Source organism: Actinia tenebrosa, unplaced genomic scaffold, assembly GCF_029948245.1.
Source record: "Actinia tenebrosa isolate PJP-AT-01 unplaced genomic scaffold, QUT_ActTen_1.0 PGA_scaffold10__47_contigs__length_13832649, whole genome shotgun sequence".
In the NCBI taxonomy this organism is placed as follows: Eukaryota; Metazoa; Cnidaria; class Anthozoa; order Actiniaria; family Actiniidae; genus Actinia; species Actinia tenebrosa.
In genome coordinates, this window is record NW_028292570.1 from 1,429,550 (window position 1) to 1,450,292 (window position 20,743).

At 37.7% G+C, this 20,743-nt stretch overlaps 3 protein-coding genes, 1 non-coding gene and 1 pseudogene across 4 annotated transcripts; 2 read left to right on the forward strand and 3 right to left on the reverse strand.

Moving 5' to 3' along the window:
* Positions 1-106: 106 nt before the first annotated feature.
* On the reverse strand, positions 107-1,056 carry LOC148912700 (NPC intracellular cholesterol transporter 2-like). The gene has a single exon (XM_089026459.1). The coding sequence runs from the start codon at positions 1,000-1,002 to the stop codon at positions 514-516; it is 489 nt and encodes a 162-aa protein (XP_088882585.1). The 5' UTR covers positions 1,003-1,056; the 3' UTR covers positions 107-513.
* Positions 1,057-2,562: 1,506 nt separating this feature from the next.
* Positions 2,563-5,836, reverse strand: LOC148912701 (uncharacterized; annotated as a pseudogene).
* Positions 5,837-8,151: 2,315 nt separating this feature from the next.
* Positions 8,152-10,394, forward strand: LOC148912702 (uncharacterized). Its single transcript, XM_089026452.1, has one exon. The coding sequence runs from the start codon at positions 8,221-8,223 to the stop codon at positions 10,216-10,218; it is 1,998 nt and encodes a 665-aa protein (XP_088882578.1). The 5' UTR covers positions 8,152-8,220; the 3' UTR covers positions 10,219-10,394.
* A 5,052-nt stretch (positions 10,395-15,446) lies between these two features.
* On the forward strand, positions 15,447-18,677 carry LOC148912703 (uncharacterized). Its single transcript, XM_089026455.1, has 3 exons — positions 15,447-15,555; positions 17,704-18,015; positions 18,094-18,677. The coding sequence occupies exons 2-3, from the start codon at positions 17,710-17,712 to the stop codon at positions 18,571-18,573; spliced, it is 786 nt and encodes a 261-aa protein (XP_088882581.1). The 5' UTR covers positions 15,447-15,555; positions 17,704-17,709; the 3' UTR covers positions 18,574-18,677.
* Positions 18,678-19,615: 938 nt separating this feature from the next.
* On the reverse strand, positions 19,616-19,688 carry Trnar-ccu (transfer RNA arginine (anticodon CCU)). Its single transcript has one exon. It is a non-coding gene; the product is annotated as a tRNA-Arg (tRNA).
* Positions 19,689-20,743: the final 1,055 nt, after the last annotated feature.

Sequence of the window (20,743 nt, forward strand, 5' to 3'; positions counted from 1 at the left end):
CTTGAAACGTCTTTAAAAAATTTTAGTATTGGATTGTCTGCGTCCGCGTATTTGCGATTTGAAGTTAAATGTTATCGCGTGGATAAAAAACCATGGAGCCACTTAGTAATACTTAGTAATGAAATTTATTATAAAAACGATGAAAACTGAGTAAGAATACTGAGAAACCCGAGTCCCTTATAGGAATGGAACCCATGACCCGGAAGCTAGTGACTCAGTATATGCTAAACTATCAGCTATATGATAGTTACTTCACCATGACTAGAATATAAAAGCATTTTTGGCCACAAATTCACTCATTTATTGTCTATTAATATAAATTCAGTGGCTTGTCTTGAATAGCATTGGGCTATGCATACATACAACAAAGATCTGTTATTCAGCTTATATAAGCATGATAAGTTTTCGCTACACACTATTTTTCTTTTATCTCCGTTGAGAAAACAGACTTGTACTGACCACTTTGGTAAGGTTACATCAGCAGGTAAAAATAGCGAGAGTTCATTTTTGACCCTAGTAAGTTACTTGTAGAGGTATTCTGAAACAGAAAACATAGTTTTGCAGCACTGTTTCGGCCATGTAAACTTGAGCAACAAGCTTGTAGCTTCCGTGTATATCTTCTATAACGCGAGTCTGTATGATCGCTGTGGCAGACTCTTTCGGTTTCAAAGGACAGTTAAGATTGTGGTCTTCACAAGCAAGGGGATTTTTCAGAGGCCATGGTAGTCTCTCCCCTCTAGGAAATATAGCCACCAATTCGATGAGACCATCTTGGACAGTTTCTTCAGGAATGAAGGTGATTTTGGCGGTAACATTGGCTCCTACGTGGAAGACACAAGGTTCAGAGTCACATGGAGTTATGTCAATCTGTAGGTATTTCCCTATTATCGGTCTAATGAGAGATCCACAAGAGTCAAATTCAATTATCTTTGCTTCGGTTGAAGACACAGCTAAAACTACGGCTAAGACCACAAAGTCGCACGCACGACGCATCATCAACATTTGAAATGATATTTCACACTATGCCTAGGGAAAGTAAAGTCGACTGAATCTTTGAAATTCTTTCAGTTAAGCTTTCAAACTCTGAGCCATTGTCCAATAGGAGCGGGTTTCTGAGTATATTGAACTGAAGCTGATCATTATGCATTACATAATTTTTCAAATAAAATCAATGATTAAGTCTTAGTGATAAACTTATAACGATCGTAATGGTCACGAGATCAAAAGTTAATACCGTAAGTTTTCATTGACAATATCATCTTGACTTTTCATGTCATCAAAAAATAATATGAAAAAGAGCAAAAGAAAAAAAAAAAAAGAAAAAAAAAATACAATTTATTGCACCCAATATCCAATCAACAAATAATGGTATCAAAACAAATATCAGAACTGAACACCAAGAAAATATTTTAAGAATACATAGAGGATATTACATGGGCGCGCGGAGATACGAAATTTATCTTCCAGTGTTGAAAAGATCTCTCACGAGTGAAGCGCAGCGAACGAGTGAGAGATTTTCAACACGAGAAGATAAATTTCGTATCTCCAAGTGCCCATGTAATATTCTGTTTATTAATTATCCATAAAATCAACTTAACAATTATCCATAAAATCAACTTAACAAGCTTTTTATTATTATAAAAAGTTTTTATTTATGAACTAATAGCTTAAATACACATGGAAACGATATTTTCACATGTGAAAATATCAGTTTTTCGAAAAGGAGAAATATAGGTATTTTATGGATAATTATATGATAAAAACCTATATTTCTTCTTTACATGTTATTTACCGGCCAGGAGATCCGGATAGGGAAAAACTGTGCCCGAGGTCTTGAATATACAGACCGAGGACACAGTTTTTCCCTATCCGGACCGACTATAGGACGGTAAATAACTTATTTATTTTTCCCCCGTATTTTTTTTTTTTTTTAATTGTTTTTGTAATCGTTTCGTTTTGTTGTTTAGCGGCAAAGGATACCGGTCCGCGAGCGCGGGCAGATACTTACAAAATACCGCCTGATCAAACAGCCAATCAGAGCGCACGATTTTTTAGGATACCGGACTGGAAAAAAATAAAAATTTCGTATCTCCGCGCGCACATGCAATATCCTCTATATCTTTTCTTTACCACATTCCAAAAACAGAAACTTCTCTAGTTTGCTTCATTTTAATGCGGGAGCGCCTTTCTTAGACCTACCATTATCACCTGAGATTTAGGCTGAATTGAGGGCGCCTACGGCCAAAATCGATTTTCACGGTTCAAAATGAACATCAGTACGTTTATTTGGGTAGTATTCCACATCTTTGGACATCTGTGAACAAAATCAATTTTTTCAACGTGGCCACCGATATTTGATTTTGTTTGATTTCTGCGGACATTGCCTCTTAGAATCAATACGATGAAAGTTATTTATCTGACTGGAAACGTTTTGCTTCTGAAAAGCGTAATAATATCACGGGTAAATAAAAGTTTTGAATTATTTTATGATGATATAATTATTGCAAGAATCGTTTTTTATTTTAAAATCTATGGAATATTTCGTTAAAGAAAAAGCTAGGGTACAGTTAGATAATAGAAGAAAATACTTTAAAGGTTTTACCCCTTATAGTTTTCGATTCTCACGTGAATTTGATTAGACTGCAGTCAATTGCATCAGAGATTACAGCGCGTCCTTGCTTCAGTGGAGCTCGTGAACCATTCTTTGTATGATTATTTGTTTCAGGAAATAGAAGGTACTCTGTGAATCAAACTACAATTGAATTAATGAAAGTTGTGTTGTAACTCTTATTTTTTGCCCCAAAATACAAAACATTCCCCTGTCGAGCAACAAACAACAACAAATTTTATAAACCGATTACTCATTGGTCATTTGGTGATTCGATAAGAACAAAATTTGAATTTTACTCCGCAAACCCGATAACCATGCGGTCGAACTCCATACATTCCTTCATAAGTCAAAGTCAAAATGACTGGAAGTGGTTAAGCTGAGCGCCTCCATCCAATCACAAAGTACCTTTAGTTTCTTTGACTAACCTCACGTGATCATGCTGAGCTCCTCCATCCAATCACAAAGTACCTTTAGTTTCTTTGAATAACCTTACGTGATCATGCTGAGCTCCTCCATCCAATCACAAATACAACAGGGCCGGAATGTTCTCAAAAATTTGATGCTCAGAAAACTCAAGACGTTTTCTCGTGTTTTGGCTTCCGTCCATCAAAAAACACACACATAAAAAGGTAAAGTACCTATATTCAACGTCGGTAGTTCCTTCAGTTGAAATTCAACTGCTATCAATGGAAGCCGACGGTGCGCAGTTTACATAAACGGTTTGATTTAGTGCATGAATGTTTGATTGAGGGAAGCTGATGGCTGTCGTCTGGTGGCTTTGAAAAACTAAATATATGGATGCTGTCATGCGCAGAAGCGTCAAATACATCAGTATATTTATATATTTTCAGATGATCATGATTTCATGAATCTAATTATGTATCTAAGATTGTCATGTCCATCGATATCATGAAGTAGATTTGTTCCAGTTCTCATCTATCGAAAGGAAGCTACACAAAGTAATCCATATTCAAGCGCTGTCAGTACACCCTCTAAATCTGTTTCATTCTAAACTAAGCTTTTACACATTTGGGGTTATTATTTAGTCACCTTGCAACAAGCACTATGATTGGTCGAGGACTGTGCTGTACTGAAGTAATGACACCAGTGCATACTTGCTGCATGCAGTCGTTGAGGATTGACGGAACACGAGAGAAGTCTTAGTAGAAGCGAAACAAACAATAACATTAAAATGTTTTGGGTCGTACTTTCATTTCTGAACGCTTGAATGAATAATAGTTATCTTTTGCATGACTCCAGACAATCCCTTTCCCATTAATGGTGTTTCCCAAATACTTCCCATTGAGTTTGGAATAAAAACAAGACTTATACCACCAAGCACCACTATATAAAGACGCACAGTTTACAACATACTCGTCATTATGTTGATCTTTGGTAGTAAAGAACATGTTATTATGGTACGACAGTGAGTCTCCAGCAGTACCCGAATAAGAGCCAACCTTAAGTCTGTACTTGTCTGATGCAGAACCAACACTAAAACTACCATATTTGGCAAAATACTTTACTGCACTCCAGTCCTCCAGGTCCACACGTAGAGTCGAGGGTGTTCTTGTTGTCACTCGATGGATGTAGTCATTACCCAACCAGAACTCGCCATTCAGGTTTCCAAAACCTGTTTTGTACTGCTGCCATCTAAGATAAAAAGCAACAGATCCATCTTTTCTTCTTTGGAACACTGTCCACCCCCCTCCGTCAGTTGTCATGTCGCAGTAGACTTGAAAGGGTCCTTGACTGTCTGGTTTTACTGTGTACACACCGCTACGTCTTTCACCTGATTTGTAGATATCGGCACAATCGTAGTAGACTGTTATTCGTGTTTTAGTCTCTGTATCAGCAACGCCAGCACTCGTAGCGGTGCACACGTACACACCGGAGTCCGAGCTGAGCACATTTTTTATCATTAATGAACCATGACGTATTTCATACCGTCCTACTGGAAGACCTTGTTTTTCTTTTCTCCAGCTGATTAACGGTGGAGGGTCACCTTGAGCTGAACAATTGAGCACATGATAATGGTCGAGCCGAGTGTGACGTTTACGACAAGCGGAGGTCTAGCGATGAATACGGGCAACTGTACCACGACTAGCATACATCCTGCTACTTCGAATCCAAGTTGATTTTCAGCCTTACAAAAATACGTCCCGGAGTCTTCTTTTCGTAAGCTCACCAAAGTTAATTTATTCTCTTCGATATGAGAACGTTTATCAGGTAATTGGCCAAGTGACTTTCGCCAAACAACTTCCGGTTGTGGATGCCCAGTCACGCGACACACGGGAAGAGTAACATTGTCTCCTAACCTAGCGTAGATTGGTCCGTTCTTTAATATTAATCTTGGACGGAAATTTACCTCGAGTCTTGAGGTTGTCTGTGTTTTCCCAAGGATACTAGAAGCCTGACACTGATATATCCCTGAGTCATTAAATGTGACGTCTTTTATCAACAGTTTACCAGTATCATCAATCATGGATCTGTTGGAGGCCAATGAACCATCCATTTTACTCCAAACGATGTCAGGTCGAGGATATCCACTTGCAGAACAGTGGAAAATGGCTGGTTTGCTTTCATTGACGATCAATTTAGGCGAAGAGATCACAACTGATGGAGGTTCTAACGAAGGACCGCGATCCCCTTTCGGTCCCGGCATGCCTCGAGGACCGGCAACTCCATTTTGTCCTGGATCACCTTTCAGTCCCGGTATTCCTTGCTTGCATGTTCTACCTGGTTTACCCATGGGTCCTTGTGGTCCTCTGGGTCCTCTTTTGCCTCTTCTACCTCGTATAGCGATAAAGTTCTTAGCAGAGATAGCTTTGCTCACTTGCTGCTCCATTAGTTTGGTCAGTTTTTCAAAAAGACGGCTCTCACTCTTCGTGTCGTTAATTTCTTCCTGTAATAGTGGTTCATTCCCGTCGAAACTTCTTTGCATTCGTTTCTTGGTCCTTCCACAACATTCTTTGACGTCCAAAGCAAGTTGTTCGAGGCCTTTTCCTTTGTTTGCAGCCATGTTGTCGAGGCTGTTGTCGACATTGACTGCTTGAAATGTCATCTTGTTCTCCAACTGTTGTATTTTCGTGTTTTGTTGCTTCAGAATCATCTCGATACGTACAAACTCACCACAGCACAGCAAGAGAGCGACTAACGAAACAATGGCGACTGTCGTTGAAGCAGTTAACTTATTCGACTTCGAAACTTTTCCATCCATTTTTAGTTTCCAAAGATACACTTGGTTATTTAGACTCTTCGAATTAAGAGTATTTCTTTGAGATATCAAATGAAAACAAATACACAAATCATACTTATTTATCAAACCAGACTTGATTTGATCGAATTACGTACAAAGGTTGCCTCTGATCAATTTTAGTAGATCTAGAATTTCAAGACACAATAAAAGTATTTGGCAAGAAATCAAGAATCGTCACTACTGTGATCGATATTTTTTGTTATATAGGACACAGGTAGCCAAATTCAAGATTTTATTATGTAAACTATAGTTGTTTACAAAGATTTCTACAACTGAGGAATTTCGTATTTCAACACATGTAAAATTACGATAATTTTCACATGTAAAATTAAAACCAATCAGTTTTCAGTATTCTGTGACGTCATTGCTCTCACAGGCGCGGGAAAATCACAATGGTCGGCAGCTTTGTCTCGTATGTGGTTGCTCACGGGATCGATAATTTTGTTAAAATTATCGAAAATTAGTATGGGTAATAGGACTTCATGCTGTCCAATTCGGAAATAATTGGATGAAAAAATTTTTCGAGGACTGACAAAATTGGAAGAGGCCGATAGGCCGAGTCCAGCTTGGCGGTCAGAGGAATTTTTTGAATTCAATTATTTCCAAATTGGACAGACATGTAGTCCTATTGCAGATTAATTATATCAAAGTATTCCAAAGAGTTCATTGACGGGGATATCTTCTAAGCGCCTTTTTTGTTGTCTTAACATCCTCCAGGAGTCAAATACTTTCATCTAAGCACGTGGCGGTACTTTTCTTCGTGTTTTTGTTAACATTTCTTTGACACATTTAATTCAAACTATCCCCAGATACTTCGGGAAATCTGTTAACTGATTCCTGAAGTTCCATGTCAACCATATTATGGTTTTTTACGCTAAAAGGTTCAAAAAGATCCCAATTAACAACTTCCTCCGGCATTTTGAAAAAATTACAAGACGAAAAAAAAGTTGTCGAGTTGGTATTGCAGTGTAATTCTGGGACTGTTTTCACCATTTTGGGGATATGTCCCTAAAACAGCCTCACAATGCACAACAATGTCAAGTCGACCCGGATTTTCCCTCGACCTCAAAATGGATATTACAACACTGTAAATCGAACCCACATAGCATTTTAACTTTCGAATGCCCTATAATGCTTTGCGCTTGGGGTAACTAATCAAAACACTGTCCCAAAATGAAATGTTCTATAACTGAAAGTACACTAAACCTGCTTTTACATGTAAAATACTAATTCATTCAGTTTATTATCAGTTAACGGAGGTGTTTCAGTAGTTAATTTTTGTTTAATATGCCAACAGACCATCCCATCATGCATTGCGTATAAAACAATGTTAGTGGAATTTTCATCATATCATTTTACGCCATCTGCTGAATCGTTAAAACTCTCGATAATTATCAAATACTAGAACACTTTAGCCTACATTGGTTATATGTTCTATACGTTCTATACATGGATAATACAAAGGAGCTAAATTTAGAGGGCAACACGAAAGAATTTCAATCTCCTGAAAACTGTTTTGCCCTGTAAAATTTAGTTGCATTCCGCAGTGCTACAAGGGTTCTAAAGATTAAAATACATTGTGCTATGGACACTAAAACCGTGAACACTTTGTGTTTTTCCCTCAGGTCATTATTTCCTGAACTTTCTACTGTTTCAGATCCTCTAATTGAAGCTTTGAGTTCAAATACACCGTTGTATATAAAAATAAGTTACTCTGTACACAAGTTGGTATATGCTAAAACAATTATTCGCCTCAGGCTCAGTGAATATGGAGAATATTTACCTCGCCGCTCGAAGACTCACGTCTCGGTAAGTATCCCAGATATTCACTTCGCCTTCGGCGAATAATTGCTAAATATATACCGGTATGTATGAGAATATATATGAAATATATATTTGTACTGCGGTTGTAATGTATCAAATTGAGCTGATCCTCGCAGTATGCCAAGCAACTTATGCAGCTGCAAATTGAAAGACTCGGGAATAATCTTGAACGGGATTTGAACCCATTCGCTGGCGATTCCGGCGCTATTGCTCTAACCACTGAGCTACCAAACCTCATATGAGACTTCAAGTATATATTGGGTTTTCAGCTCGATTTGATGTGTATATATATATATATACAATCAAAGAAGTGCCGATTCTTGGTATATTTCCAAATCCGTTATCATGTCTTGAAATTCTAGATCTATTAGAATTGATTAGAGGCGACCTTTGTACGTAAATTGATCAAAATATGCCTGGTCTATTAAAGTAGTATGTTCTGCGTGTCCTTGTTCATTTGATATCTCAAAGAAATACTCTTAATTCGAAGAGTCTAAATAACCAAGTGTATCTTTGGAAACTAAAAATGGATGGAAAAGTTTCCAAGTCGAATAAGTTAACTGCTTCAACGATAGTCGCCATTGTTTCGTTAGTCGCTCTCTTGCTGTGCTGTGGTGAGTTTGTACGTATCGAGATGATTCTGAAGCAACAAAGCACGAAAATACAACAGTTGGAGAACAAGATGACATTTCAAGCAGTCAATGTCGACAACATGGCTGCAAACAAAGGAAATAACCTCGAACGACTCGCTTTGGAGGTTAAAGAATGTTGTGGAAGGACCAAGAAACGAATGCAAAGGAGTGTTGACGGGAAAGACTCACTATTGCAGGAAGAAACTAACGATACGAAAAGTGTTAAACTGACCAAACTGATCGAGCAGCAAGTGAGCAAAGCTATCTCTGCTAAGAACTTTATCGCTATACGAGGGAGAAGAGGCAAAAGAGGACCCAGAGGACCACCAGGACCCATGGGTAAGCCAGGTAGAACAGGCAAGCAAGGAATACCGGGACTGAAAGGTGATCCAGGACAAAATGGAGTTGCCGGTCCTCGAGGCATGCCGGGACCGAAAGGGGACCGCGGTCCTTCGTTAGAACATCCATCAGTTGTCATCTCTCCCCCTCATTTGATCGTCAATGAAAGCAAGTCTGCTATCCTGAATTGTTCTGCTAAAGGATATCCAAGACCATCCATTGTGTGGTCTAGAGTCAATGGTTTGATACCCACGAATGCATTCATATTGAATAATACTGACCTTGGGATCCAAGAGGTTACACCTCTTGAGTCAGGTATATATCAATGCCAGGCTTCTAATATTCTTGGTAAAGTACAGAAGACAGCAAGAATTGAAGTCAACTTTAGTCCTAGAGTTAATCTAAACAGAGGACCTGTGCGTGCCAAGCATGGGAATAATATAACCCTTCCAAAGTGTCACGTGACAGGACACCCCGAACCTAAAGTCACGTGGTATAAGGCTGTTGGTTTGTTATCAAAAACACGAACCGTTATCAAAGACGACAAACTATCGATATCAAACTCAGCCATAAATGATTCTGGTACATATTTGTGTAGAGCAGAAAACCTACTTGGATCAGCCGTTGCAGGGACAATGATAGTCGTAATACCAATACCATTATTTGTGATCAAACCACCTGTAGATTTAGAAGCCTTCTTGGGAACCAATGCTGTATTAAATTGTTCTGCTAAAGGAGTTCCTGAACCTCTGATAAAATGGAAGAAAGAAAGCGGGCATCTTCCAGCTGGACGACATGAAGTGAAAGATGGGTCTCTTGTTATTAAAAATGTTGCCAAATCTGATTCTGGTGTCTACGTGTGTACCGCTACGAGTGGTGGAGTTGCTGACACGGAAGCTAAAACACGAATAAACATTGTCTACAGAGATTGTGCAGATGTCTACAAATCAGGTGAAAGACGTAGCGGTGTGTACACAGTAAAACCCGACAGTCAAGGACCCTTTCAAGTCTACTGCGACATGACAACTGACGGAGGGGGGTGGACAGTGTTCCAGAGAAGAAAAGATGGATCTGTTGATTTTTATCTTGGATGGCAGCAGTACAAAACAGGTTTTGGAAATCTGAATGGCGAGTTCTGGTTGGGTAATGACTACATCCATCGCCTGACAAAAGGTAGAGCCTCGACTCTACGTATAGAACTGAGACACCGGGATGGAACGATTGCGTATGCCAAATATGGTAGTTTTAGTGTTGGTTCTGCATCAGATAAGTACAGACTCAAGGTTGCCTCGTATTCGGGTACTGCTGGAGACTCACTGACATACCATAATAACATGCCTTTCAGCACAAAAGAACAGGACAACGATCCTAGCAGTTATTATAACTGCGCTTTATTTACTACTGGGGCGTGGTGGCATAATAATTGTTTTCGTTCAGGTTTAAATGCTCAATATTTACCTAACTCAGCGACCAAACAAGGTATTAGTTGGTTAACGTTGAAAAACCATTTCGGAGCTCTCAGGTACTCGGAAATGAAACTGCGTGCTAAATAAAAAACACTGTGACATTCAAAAGAGAAGTTGGCTTAGTGTAAGATAAATAAGGCTAAACATATAAATTGGCAGCTTCTTTGCTATAAAAGATTGACAACATATATCTACGTAACTATATATCTATTATATTTCTTTGCTTGTGTTTATCATTTTTTATCAAATATCAAACTTCTACATTTCCTCTTCATGAACGAGTTTTGAAGCTGTTCACGGTTATTGTTTATTATTATTATCATTATTATTATTATTATTGTTATTACTATTATTATTATTTGCTGAAACCGATTAAAACGTAGAACCTGAAACACTTAATGTAAAACATTGTAAATGAAATCCAAAAACGATGCAAAGTAACTGGTGAAGACCATGATGAGCATATATATGTCATGTATGGCATATATGTTTTTTATTAAAGAAATAGAAAAGGTGCGCACGTATTGCATGAAGTATAATGAAATAGTTGAAATATGACGCGCGCGCTGATTGGCTGGCTACCGTGTTTACACCAGAGTACAGAGACACGCTTGCGCAAAATCGTTCAAAAATACTTGATAAAAGCATAAAACGGCTGCTATAAAATTCGAGAAGCAAGAGAAATACTCGCTTTTGCTTTATGTTCTTAAGCCTCTTAGCGTGTTTATATCACAGTACAGAGACATGCGCGCGGGTTTTATATTCCTTAAGGTACCCCAAAATTGCGTGAAAAAATCGATTTTAACCATTTTCCAATAAAATACATAATTATCTTCGATTTTTCCAAAAAATTTTTTTCAATGACGAATTTTAATAGTAAGTCATAAACAAATAGTCCCCGTATAGTACATTTTGAATTCCTTGTCAAAGGGATGGACATGCTCACCAGGTGGCTATGCTCTCTACCCTTTTTCGTGCTATGTAATGTTCAAGTTTTTCATAATACCTCACGTAAACCTCATACCCATTTACATCCTCCTTGCTTGAATTGTTACGATACATCTATATGCATAAGACTTACACCGACTTGAAAGAACGTTGTCATACGATATTAGAACATTAGTAGTTTAGTGAGAAAGGAATACAAAAGTTCAGAAAGGAAAATAAAAGTTCAGCTTAAATGATCTTTTGTTTTTTAATATAATTCCTATCACACTAAATCACTAATACTCTATTTTCGTATGACAACGTTCTTGCAAGTAGGTGTATTTAGTTGAAGTAGGAAGTCAGTAAGAGGTGAGTTATCTCTAATTCTTGATCCTTGAAAACTTTTAATTTGTTCCTGACAAGGAACTTACAAATCGCGCAAACACTGAGCCTGTACATAATATCATGTAGAACTAATATTCAAAGTTTATCAACTTCTAATATTAGACAATTTGCATTTAAAAGTGAATTAAAAGTAATACGATAACTAGTTTTACAAGAACAGCCGATACCACTGACAGAATTATATTCTATAGACAAGATATAAGAGTTACAATAAAACTTAAATCACTTTGACTTTAGTTCTCCATAATTCCTTCTTTTTCTGCAGCAATGTAAAGCTAAGAATGGTGCGCGTGAGCTCCACTGAAGAAAGAGCGCGCAGTAAAGTCGCTGATGTGGAAAACTGTCTAATCAAATTCACATGTAAATAGAAAACTATAAAGAAAAAACCCTGGAATAATTTTTTTCTATCACTAACTGTACGCTAGCTTTTTTCTAACAGCTTTCAAACATCCATTAAATTTACGTTTCTGCCTTTTATCGCATATAATGTTTGTATACGAAGGCCTGGTAGCTACAAGCTATGTGTGTGACGTCATCCAATATAATGACGTCACAATTCATTTATTCTAGAACACACTTTTGCTGTACGTTTTAATTTGCTTTGGTCAAACCAGCAAAAAGGAATTTTCTCAGGATGTTTTCTGCTTTGAAGAAGATTATTGGTGTTATTATATTCGTGTTTGGATGCTTTGACTGCGTCAAATCCAGGATTATTGGTAAAATCTTTTTGCTTGCTTCTTTACTTTGCCGCATAACGCTTTTCTCGTTTTTTTTTGTTTTTTTTTTTTTTTTTGTTTTTTTTTTTTGTTTTTTGTTTGTTTGTTTGTTGTTTGTTTGTTTGTTTTTGTTTTGAAAATCTTTGTTTTCACAATCACTTTTCTGTTTATAATCGTTGCTTGTGATTGGTTGAACTTCTGCCCACTTCCAATAGACCAACAATATTACCTTTTACATTTAACGTGTACTTTTTGTTTCAGGTTTTGTAGTGATGCTGACGGCCAACCATTTCTTTACATTGGCGGTGGTTACGAGTCAGTTCATGTTGTTGTACACGTTGTTTCATTGTATTCCATTCCGAAGGTAAGAAGACATTATAGGTTTGTCATCCATCGTTAATACACACACGGTAAACACACACATGATTGACTGACCAAAGAACAGACAGACAGAAAAGAAAAACACAATGATGATGACTGACTGAGCCATGGACAGACAGACAAACAGACAGACTGAGAACTAACTGACTGACAGTGACGCAGGCAGACATACAGACAAACAAGTGTAGGACCAAGTTTGACGGCTTATACATGCACTCCACTATCTTCTCTCCTCTCCACCGACTTCTCCCTCATCCATCCTATTTTCCTCGTGATATAATCTCAATCCTTATCTTCTTCTCGGTATCCTGTCTCTAGTTTAGTGTTCAGGGCACTTGGAGGTGATCCATGGGAACTTTTTTCCAAATCCCATCTTCAGCAACTGCACCAAGATACGTGTTATTGGAGTTCCAGTGAGTCAGACACCGTTGTCTACGATCCTGAAAACCTTCATTGGAGCTCATCTTCTCTTTCTACCTACCTGGATGAAGTCCACAATCAAGATGGCGGCCAGTTTACTCTGCCTCCTACCAAACTAACAAGACATACTTGGGTTTGGACGTCTGATGAAGACAGTCAAGATGAAAGCTACGACGATGGAGTTTCAGGTAATGATGCAGGTTACATGACAGAGACGACCACAGAGAGTGATTCAAGCTGTTATGAGATTGAGGAGAGTGTAGAGACCCAACAATATCTACCCAAGTCATCAACAGAGATGATTTCCATGAAGGTCGAGGCTGTGGATCAAGTAATGGATACCAAGGATGACATGAGAAACCAAGTTCTTCATGGAAAAGTTGATGCTAAAGTTAGCGAGAATGTATACGTAGTTGGAAGAGAAGTTCCATCATTCTCTTCTGTTCAAGAAGTGTCTGCAAACGTTGTTAAAGGTGCTGATGACATCAGTGTAGTAAAGATGGCTCCAAATGCTGATGTAGCTTCTACGAACGGTACAGATGTAGTTAACGACACAGATGATGTTGTCTTACATAGTGACAGCTTACAAGTCTTTGACAGGGTTGTGTTTTGTGAAGATGTTGATGGCTTCCAGGATACACAGATGACTGATGGTGAAGATTGCTGCAGAGATGAAGTGAATAACTTCCCTGGATCTTATGAGGAAACAATCAGTACTGATAGTATTTTGCAGAGCAAAGCTGTGAAGCTTGGTTTACTGGCTGCAGGGGTTGGCATCGGCGCGTACATTATCTACAAAATTTGCTTCAAAAAATAGAATATCTTAGAGATTTTAGGACAAAAGATGATTTTCATAATAAGGATGTATTTATAAAATCTTTGTAAAAGTCTTTATTTTCCAGTAATATTATTTGTTGAGTACGGCTGCTATTGATTATAGTATAGGATATATAGAAGATACAAACATGTTATTTCTTGGAGATTGTAGCAATTCGTTCAGACTTCTGTAATAGACCCCTTGTATGTGACGTCAAAGCAGCTCTTAGAATTGGAACCTATCGTTATGTCCTCCAAATTGGGCTGCATTCCGACGTGCTTTAAGAGGTGTATAGTGCATCTAAACTGAATTAGACAATGTCTTTTTAAACCAAACAATCAGAGCACAAAAAGATATTGCGGAAATAAATATGTAAAGCCAACCAGAAATATAGAAATATATTTTTGTTTAAATGGGAAATGTTATCAATAAACTTTGTAATAAGTACGGTGACTATGGTGCATTTTACAGTTTCTTCGTTTTACTGTTGGTATTTTTGAATATCTTGACACTGAAATGATTAAATAAGCAAGTTTATAGTGTCTAGTCAGTTATAATTTCATTTATCACATGTTAAGAGCTTGATGTCCTTTATATTTACGAGTTTACATGTCATATCGCGAACAAGAGAGTCCGGCTCGAGCCGAGTGAGCGATATGATATTGAAAACGAGTGAATAAAAGAACATCAGGCTCTTAACATGTAATGATTTGTCTATTACATATTTAGTTTTGATACATAGGATATTGCATGCCGCGCGGAGATACGGATTTCATCTTGGAGTGTTGAGGTGATATCTTACGAGTGAGCGCAAAAAAAGAGTAATTAAGATATTCTTAACGCGAGAAGGTAAAATGTCTTTATTCAGTTCCTTTGTAGATTTTACTTGTTTGAAGTGATTTCTAGAACAAAGTTTTTTTACAGCTTTTAATTTAAGTGGTATTTAACAATTATTCGCCGAATTATCCAGCAACAAAGCGGCTGGACGCCATTTATGATTATCGTGTGATAGTGTGAGTTTCTTGACCAATCAGCGCGCGAGATTTTCTATAATCACCTGCGTATTTTTACTAAATAGAGGTTATTAGTCGGCTAAGCATCTGATAGGGCTGTGTATCTTTACGAGTCACGGAGTAAAAAGTACAAGTGACGAGTAAAAATGCAAAGCTGTATCAGATGCTTAGCCGACTGATAAGTCGTTTATCATTTATTTCTGTACAGAAATGCTCCCTCTAAATTATATCGTACGAGATCGCAAGCAGATGAGAAGTGCTGATGCGGTCTCATATCAGGCATGGTCTTTTCCCATATCACTGACGCACGTTCTTTGCAGATTTAAATGATAACGCTATTTACATGCTAAGAGGTTACCCCCCAAAGCCGTAAAGTTTAATGGGTTTGGGAAAGTAGAAAACGTTCTCGTGCGCCAACTAAAGCCTACGCGACTGGACCGAAATGGACTTTGGGTAGAAATTACTGAAGCAGTCAATCTACTACCATCCTACGCAGACGTTCTTAGTGTCTGTCACGCACAATTTCCCTCCTCACAAACGTCTGCTTATTTGAACCATAGTTAATAGCTAATATTACTTTGCTTGAAAAAATTATATCACAAATGACTAGCTCCCTCATTCTCGTACCCAGACCCTCTTCCCTTTTAAAAAGTTGAGAAGGCTTTGGGCACGAGAATGCTAGCTGCCTGTCATACAAGAGGATTCCCGTTTATAGCACTATAACAGGAAAGTAAACTGATAGCAGGTATGAGTTCATGTTTTCAGTTGATTTCTCTATAAGAACCCCTAATGAATTGCTGTTTGAACTAAAAGATCATATCATGCTATGATCATGCATGTAGGTGAATATAATTATGATTTGAATGCAAAAGATGATCTAGTCGTTAATATACTAGTGCCAAAGACTGCTTAGTAAAGTGAAGCTCGAGCCGAGGAGCAGTCGGTCGCTAGAGGGCATGTCAAAAACCAGGCAATGGATACTGTAAAGTAAGAAATGTTGAGCGAATTCAAGGCAATCGCCATAAATAATATTTTAAGAATGACTTTATGACGTATACTGCATAGTTCTTCAATATGCAGCATTCAGTGCAAAATAGAATAATCATGTTTGAAATCGTCTATATATGCTGAAGCTTCCGTAATTCGTTCTATCGTTAAAAAAATGAAAACATTGTTCATATATTAGCTATAGATCACGTACAAGTACTGCTTTGATTAATTCTTCTGAAACGAGGAACCAGTAGACTGTAACACCCCGCTATTATACTCGAACTTTGAACTTTTGTTTTATATTCACAGAAATATTGATAAGTATACAAAAAATACACATGAAGCAGTGAACAAAAACGTTACACTTTTTAGACCTGCACTTTCAAAATTTTGACAATTACACTCGGCATGCTTTCGCGATAAAAGTTCACATGGAAAAGTTGGTAACAAAGTAGCGAGAGAACTTAAGAAAAATAGCAGTCGACGGATAGTCGAGTCAGCCCTGAAAAGCTTATTTTATGAGTCGAAGGAAACAAGGCAAATCAATCAACCCTTACGGATTGGAAGTCAGTCAGTTCATAAAATACCAGCGGAATCAAACGATTATAGTGAGGCTTAAAACCTAAATGGAACATGTGGTCTGAGTTAAGTACTTCTCTTATTAGTCAGATGAAACGCAGAATCAGTAGACTGTAAGAATAGTTCCTCTTGGCAACCCGTTTCTTATTCGTTAGAATTAATTAAGTAGCTCCGAGAATGGAGGCATTAAACCATATATAAAGCCCGAGGGCTAAGTATTGTAGTTCAGATTATGATAACGTTTTCGCGCCAAAGGGATTGTTTATTTTCATAGATTTCTTTTTCAAGCATTAAGTGATGCTTGGAAAGTTTTCAAAATTGGACGTGCCTTTCACGAGTATTTATAAATTCCGAATTGTACGAGAAGATTATACGATTTCTTGTTTATGATCGTTACACTTAACGAAATTGAGCAACTTAATTGGGACTCAACAGAGTACAATTTGGGATTTAATTGTACTCCTCTTGTCCAATCACAACCGAGTAATTTTGTTGAGTGTATATCATTGAAAAAATAAAATAGTATTTCAAGGATATATCTAGATTAGTAAAACCCAGGGATGTATCTAGATTAAGCCACGTGGTTTTGAAGACTTTGAACAATAATCGCTCGCTAATGTTCTATCCAATAACAAGGTCGAATGTGTCTCTAGTGACGGTATGACCGTCGAAAGATTTTCGATGTACATGCAATAAAGAGTGAGCGAGTTCACTGCTCTTCAAAGTCACAGCTCGTCGGTATTGTGTAAAATTCTTTAGCTATGAAGCTAAAACTTTATAGGTTTGGATTGAAACCATCTTGGGGCAGAATAATGAACCACAGATGTAGCATGCGATAATGGTTGTGTTGTATTAATCATAGTATGTGACTTAGCTTTATTTAGTTCAAATTTGACACGGTTTTCTTTGTATTCATAAGGCTTTATTTCCCACATTGCACTTTCAACTAGGGTTTCAAAGTGGCATTTCATTGACCATGCGCATTACGAACGACAGGGCTCTGGGATCGAGAGTTAAAGGGATGGTATTTTCGTCGTGATATGAAATAGACCTCCTCGACTCGGGTGTAATGTTTTCCCATCTCAGACCACGTGTCATTCCCTTGAGAGTAAGATTCTTTGTTTGAGTTGTATTCACATTTATGTGTCTTCTCATGTGCAACCGAGCGCAACCATTAAACAAAGAAATGATACTCTAGGGAATGACACGAGGTTTGCATTGGGAAAACATTACGCCCGAACCAAGGAGGTCTATTCCATAGCACGACTTTCTGTTAGCATTTACTTTGTACTATTATTATTATTACTTATTTATATATTTCAAGCCCGAAATGGACTCGCATTACATCGCTATATCCAACAAGTACGATTACCTATACGAGCCTCTCCATCATGCTAGAGCTCCACTTATCATCAACAACCTAAAACTGAAACCAGACGATCTGATGTTAGATATCGGGGCTGCTACCGGTCAACAAGCACATCTGATATGGAAGCACGCGGGACTCAAGAACCCTGTCACGTGTGTGGAGCCTTGTGAAGCACTCTTTGAACATGCAAGAAAACTGGATGGTATTGTACCTGTGATGCAAACAGCAGAACAGTTTTGTGATCATTTAGTTCAAGTGGAAAGTCAGGTTTGTGATCTTACTTAAAAGCGAATAAACAAATGTATCAAAGTTATTTGCAGCTCTAACATGTTTTATTTGGTTTAGCGTCGATTCAACAAGGTGCTGCTTTGTGGTGTAGTGCATCATATCGATGACATTGTTAAATGCCTTGGACAGATCCTCGACTACCTCCCGAAAAATGGTGTTTGTTTCATTTCAAATCAGTCGTTTACCGAAAAATCCTTATCATCTCTGCCGCTGACAGCTTTCCAGCTACGATACTTCAAGGAGACGTCAAACCCATTTGATATCATATTACCCTACGTCAAAAGCCGTGATGATGTCATTACAGAAGTGACCAATGATGACCCTTCTTTCAGAATTCCCAAATGTAGGTGGTACTACATGATTCGCAATTACTTTTGGTCGCATTTCCATCAATACACGGATAAAGAGATCGAAGAAAGCATCAAAGAGCTGGATAATGGGAGATTTAAACAAGTCAAAGATGATGAACTGATAACTGTAGTATATAAAGTTACTGGAGTCAAAATAACAAAGAAAGAAATATTGAAAGGCATTTGATTATAAAGTTTATGGCGACAAGTTTAGTAGACGTTTCGTTATGAGTGAATATACATAACTATGGCAATGAAATTTAAATACTGCATGTACATCAAATAATTAGAATCGAAAGGCAATTTGTATTTGAATTTATTTGAATTATTTATACACTTATTATAATAATTTCGAGGGAAATAACTAAGGTAAAAGAATATATAGATAAATGAAAATTTAACGGTAGTTTCAGCACTTCAAACTGCTGAATAGGGGACTAAAATGATAAATCGTTTTATGTGATTCCCCATTTCATAGCTGTGAAGTTTTAGGTTCAAGGTTCAATTTCGTTTTCCGCTGATTCAAATAAAGTGAAATAACAATAGACAATTGTGGACGACTACCAAGCCGATTCCCTCTTCAGTTTCCTCTTCAGTTGCCTAAAATATGTGACAGTTGCATAAAATCCCCACCCCCTCCCCCTAAATCCCCCAACCTCCCATAGCTCCTATCGGTGCCTTCCCTGGGCGATAAATGATAAAGGTCCCTAAGTAATAGAAATAACATCAACGAGTCTTTTCTAATCTTTCTTATATCTTGATACAGGTTTGCAACATTTATCATCGCTGCCTCATGTTAGTGTCTTTCATTTTCATTGCTCGAGGACTTTTAGTTCTTACTAAGGAATTTAAAATGTCTTTTGATGTCTGCTGTTTGTTCTTATGGTTCATTATTTCTGTCTGAAAATGGAGAAAGATAAGGTACTGAGATACTCAACACAAAGTAGGATTATTGGTAGGCAATCTTTATTACATATAAGCGAGCAAAAGCAAATATCGATCCATGCACGCACTCACGTAAACAACGCTTTTCCTTTATTCAGTATGGTCAAGGTAGAAGTAGTCCATACTTTGTAGTATTGCATGCAGTATTTCTTGATTATCAAGAACCTTAATGAAGCAGATGGCGTAGAAAAATGTTATGTACATTCCACTAAAGCATGGTGAGTCATACGCTATGCATGATGGGATAGTCTGTTGGCTTACGAAAAAAAAATTAACAACTCAATCACCTCCGACGGGACTCGAACCCGCAACCTTCGGATTAGGAGGCCGACGTCATATCCATTAGACTACAGAGGCTTTTATACAATATAACAATTTTGCGTCGCGTCTCAGCCTTCAACCATGGGAATCAGTTCCCGAAATCGGTGTCCCATTAGCCATTCCGAGGTTAAGGAAAACAATGGGTCGAGTTGGCATTGTCCCCGTTTTAGGGAACACATTTCTAAGATGGCGACTATTTTGTCCACCAAAACAGTCCCACAATGCAGTGCAATACTAACTCGACCCAGTCTCTTCCTTAACCTCGGAATGGCTAATAGTTAGCTAGAGCTGTAGTGATATCGGCAGGAATGATGTTTTGAAGGATGAAAGAAAACAATGGGCTACATAGAAGAGAGTCTATGCGGAAATCTAACTATACGTGGGAGAAAGAATAAGAAAATAAACACAGCAGAAAGACTAGCCTAATAATAGTTAAATTAGGTAAATTCGTCCTCATACGCACGCACAAAGGAGATTTCACCTTTTGTTTTTCGATGAAAAACTACAAACAATTATAGTAAAACATGTAGGGTTTTTAAATCCTTCCTTTTCCATAATGTATTTTTGATCAAGGCGTTGGTTCAGCCACTTAATGTTCATTAGCTTAAAATCTCATATTTTCATGGGTGCTGCAAATTGCTATTTGGCCAAAGCAAAACGCTGCTTAATCAACATTTTTTACTAAATTTAGTTTATCTTAAGTCAGCATGTCGGCTTATTGTCCAGCAATGAAGAAGCGCTAGTTACCGTTCTCTGCAAGCTGATTTGCGTTTGATTTGATTTTGGGCGAGGCGACAGACAATAATGTGGTCAGGTGAAAATTGAATAAAATTCCCGTCGATAATCTTACCAGATATGTGTGTGATTTTAAAGTAGGCGTTTTATTCTGTACTAGCATTCGATTGAGTATTTGTGGTCAGGGAAAAAATCTCTATGGTTGTGTTGTGGTTAAAGATTACTTTGAACAAAGACAATTGAAAATGATTTAAAAAAACTGCATTTATTCGCAACAGCGATCGCAAGTAATGGTTTAATCTCGATATTTTATGCTACAAATTAAAGTTAATTTAATACCTCTGAACTCAAACATA